We start from the raw sequence: 3,775 nt of genomic DNA on the forward strand, positions 1-3,775 counted from the left end.
TACTAGAAGATATAGGTATACTGTCCTGAGCTGCATGCAATATACAATTATTTATGTTAGTGACTGCGGTTTCAATATCCAATGGAATATTTATTTCTGGGGTTATTATGGTTTCGTTAAATTTATTCCAATCGTCTTTTTTAATAATCCATTTCGGTGTTCATCCACAATCTCGTCCTCCTCCATAACACTTGATTGGGATGAAAAACGGGAATGTGTGGAAGTGTTTGGTGATCCTTGGGAGCGGTTGTCAATCTTACTTTTAATACTCTATTTTAGTTTGTCGTTGAGCGCTTTTCTTTCAGCTGGCGTTTGCTGTTGAGGCTTTAGTTTCTCGGATACATTAGTTTTTTCGTTTGGTGTTTTTAGGAATTTTGCTCTAGTGCTCTGTAGACGAGGATCGTCAGATGTCTTCGCTGGAAGTAGCTTCTGTTGTACTTGGGGGATTGGATTGAAGTTAGCCGAGAGTAAACTAATGAAATTTGCCATTTGTTGTGTCAGGGCTTCAACCATCGCCTCCAAGGAAGAACAATGAGAACAGGAAGGAGTATCTCGGGTTGTCGAGGCAGCAGCTTTTGCGTAAGACACATCTTTCTTCGGCAGTTGAGCTGTTCGTCTTCTATACTCTTTGCGAGCATCCACGAATGACAGCTTGTTAACTGTGGCAATCTTTATTACCTCCTTTTCTTCTAGGTATATCTTACAATTTCTTGAAGCTGCGGAGTGTTTTCCTTTGCAGTTAACGCAGAAGGGTTCTATGTTGCATGTCTTTTCGTTGTGGTCTTCCTTACCGCATTGTACGCACAGTTCTTTGTTTTGGCATACTTTACTAGAATGTCCGAACTTTTGACATCGAAAACATCGCTGTGGGTTTCGAAAGTACGGACGTACAGAAAGAACAAGATATCCTGCCTTAATCGTCTCCGGAGGGTGGGGTAAGTTGAAGGTTAGGATATGCCCGGGAGTTGCGATTTGATTCGTTCCTTCCATCCGGGTTATTCTGACGACATCAGTTACGAAACTAGGTTTGAGTTCTTCTTTTACCTCATCTAGATTGCATTCAAGCAGCTCCCTACTGAAAACGATACCCTTTGAAGAGTTCAGGGTACCATGGGGTTGAACTACTACTTGAAATTGATCAAAGAATGAGGTCATCTTCAGTAGTTGTTTCGATTGTTTACTATCAACCGCTTCCACCAGAACAGTTCCATCTCGAAGTTTCTTAATGGAGTTTGGCTGGCCTCCTGCTCCTACAATTGCCTTGTTAATAAGGAAGGGGCTAGCTTTGGATAGAGGGTTTCTTTCATCTCTCGACTTGAAGACTAGGAACAGTGGAGTGTTTGTTGCATAGGCCTCGTCATTTTGGTCAATTCTTCTTTGTTTGCTGTCCTCTTCTTGCATGGAGTCGGGTGATGGTCTTTTCAGATTACTTTCGCAATCTCTGTTTACTACACTGTGCCTTGGAGTTGGGGAGGTATCCATAGAAAGTTAACCAGCGCTTTGTGTGGAGAGGTGCGGGCCGAAACACCAGGAACGGGCGTGCCCTCGGGTCCTTGAACAAACAGACCCTACCCCAGTTCCCCGGGGCCTGGTGTTAGCTCGTTTAACCGAGACGGGAATTCGCGCACGACTCGGGCTCGCACGTAGCAGCAGAGACTCCGACATCTCTGCTCACTGCACACTTCCTGACCAAGGACTGACGTGGCTGGTCTCAGATCCGTATCGTCACTGACGCGTCGGCAGCGCAAGCGCACATCAGCCCCAGCACACTAACAAGAAGACACTCCTTGATTAGGGCTGGGGCACTCCCAGCGGGTGACGAAGCGGAACAGTCGGAAAGGAATGAGTAGGGATGGATAGGATTAAGGATATGAGAAAGGCAGTTTAACGTCATATCCAGGACGTAAAGAACGAAACTACTTTCAACTTTCTATTATATTACATAATACAGCTACAAATTATCTAGTAAAACACTACAAAAAAGCTAATTTTAGCCTATCAATTAAGGGATAACCCTGTTAAAAATCATATTAATTTTGGAAAAAAATAAAAAATTGTTGATCAGTCAAAGGGTTAATTTAATTAAGTTCAATGATTTACAAAATTCGAAAAAAAAATTTTCATTGTCAGATTAGGTAAATCCCTCTATATAATCGTCAGATTATTAGACAGTACGTCCAAGACATAAAGATAAACCATATATATCTTAATCTGACGCGCTTGAGTATTTCAAAATGGCGATTTTTTTTGCACATTCCATTAATGGTCGCGCGTTTGCGATACCTTTAAATCGTCAGATTATTATAAAAGAGCTTTCTTTACATTCACTCAACATCCCCTTAGAAAATCTGACGCGCTCGATTAATTTTTTTTTTTTTATAATTTTTAACCCTTATTTATAACCACCCCCATCATGAAAACGATCAGATTAACATACGTAAGTTTTTAAAAACACGCAGGACATAGGTGATATTGATATCTGACGTTATCAGGAAAGGACTCACTTTCGTTAAAGTTTTGCTTTCTACCCTGTGCTTTATAATTAAGTATCTTGGGATTGGCTTGCTTTCAATTTCGTTTTCCTTATTGGAAGGAACTTTTTTTACATTGTCTTGGTCATCTTCAGAGTTCGAAGAATGACTTTGTTTTCTTAGAGCACTGGGATCTCTAATTACAACACACATTAAATTTGCCCTGTGGGGGGTTTGATGGTTCCATAAATAGGTTTACAAGCGCATTGTGTTGAGCAGATCGGGCCGATTAACCAGAAGTGGGCATGCCCTCGGGTGTCCACCAAACCGTAGCTTGGGAGAAAACCCTACCTTCCCCGTAACCCAGTTTTTATCGTTTACCAAGTCGGGCATACGCGCACAACTTGGGCTCGCAACGGGCAACAGGAGCTCCGACACCCCTGCCTACTAAACACATCCTGACCACCAGGGACCGAAGTGGCCTGCTCCTGAATCAGTACATGTCATACGCCTCGGCAGAGACAAACTCACATCAGCTCTCACCGACACCAGATAGGGCATCTAGTGCCGGCTTAAGCGCTCCTAGTGAGCCATGTACTAGAACGATCGAACGGAGCGGGTACTAATAAAACCCTGGAGGAATTAGAGATTGGGTAGGAATTAGGGAAATGGTTAGGTGGGGGCGGGCAGTTTACCGTTATATCCAGGACGGGATAGAGGAGGAGAAAGAAAGTGAAAAGACTCCTGAAAGTTCCAGTGTCGAAAGTAGCAGAGGTTGACCAAGGGAGGCCTGAAGTAGAATAAAGTGTATGGGATCCTATTTGGAAAGTAAATAAAATAGAATTCCTTGCAAGGAGCATGCCACAAGTGGAAGTAATAACATAATGAGCTCAGGTAACCCTGTGGTCGCCATCCACGTACTCATAAACATCATGAGCCCCTGGAGGAAGACTTTAGCACACTAAAAATGTATGTATACAATTATTCACAGTTTGCCAATCTCAGTAATACAATACATATGGCTACTTTAAGACAATGGTAACAATTGCCAGGTATGTTACAAATGGTTAGACTCTAGTGTACAAAAAAAAGAAATAATGCAGACTGGCACATAATTAATTAGTATTACATTCAAAATTATGACAACTGCTCAGAGTTTGGCAATGTCGTTTGTATAAATCGCAAGCTAAACACAAGAGTAATAAGTGCCAGTAATATGAAAACTCTTAGGATTTTTGCCCAAACAAAAACAAATTATGTAGAATTACAGCAACTTAACTATACAGTATTACAATCAAATTTAT

General features: G+C 41.7%; 1 protein-coding gene across 1 annotated transcript; it reads right to left on the bottom strand.

Annotated features, from left to right (window-relative positions):
• Positions 1–270: 270 nt before the first annotated feature.
• On the bottom strand, positions 271–1,482 carry LOC124370200. The gene has a single exon (XM_046828492.1). It carries the CDS (start codon positions 1,480–1,482, stop codon positions 271–273), a length of 1,212 nt encoding a protein of 403 aa, XP_046684448.1.
• Positions 1,483–3,775: the final 2,293 nt, after the last annotated feature.

The sequence above is a fragment of the Homalodisca vitripennis genome, unplaced genomic scaffold (assembly GCF_021130785.1).
Source record: "Homalodisca vitripennis isolate AUS2020 unplaced genomic scaffold, UT_GWSS_2.1 ScUCBcl_30;HRSCAF=681, whole genome shotgun sequence".
NCBI classification, from domain to species: Eukaryota; Metazoa; Arthropoda; class Insecta; order Hemiptera; family Cicadellidae; genus Homalodisca; species Homalodisca vitripennis.

Excerpts from the sequence above, each read along its gene's own strand:
- LOC124370200 (XM_046828492.1), bottom strand. The coding sequence starts at position 1,482 with ATGGATACCTCCCCAACTCCAAGGCACAGTGTAGTAAACAGAGATTGC.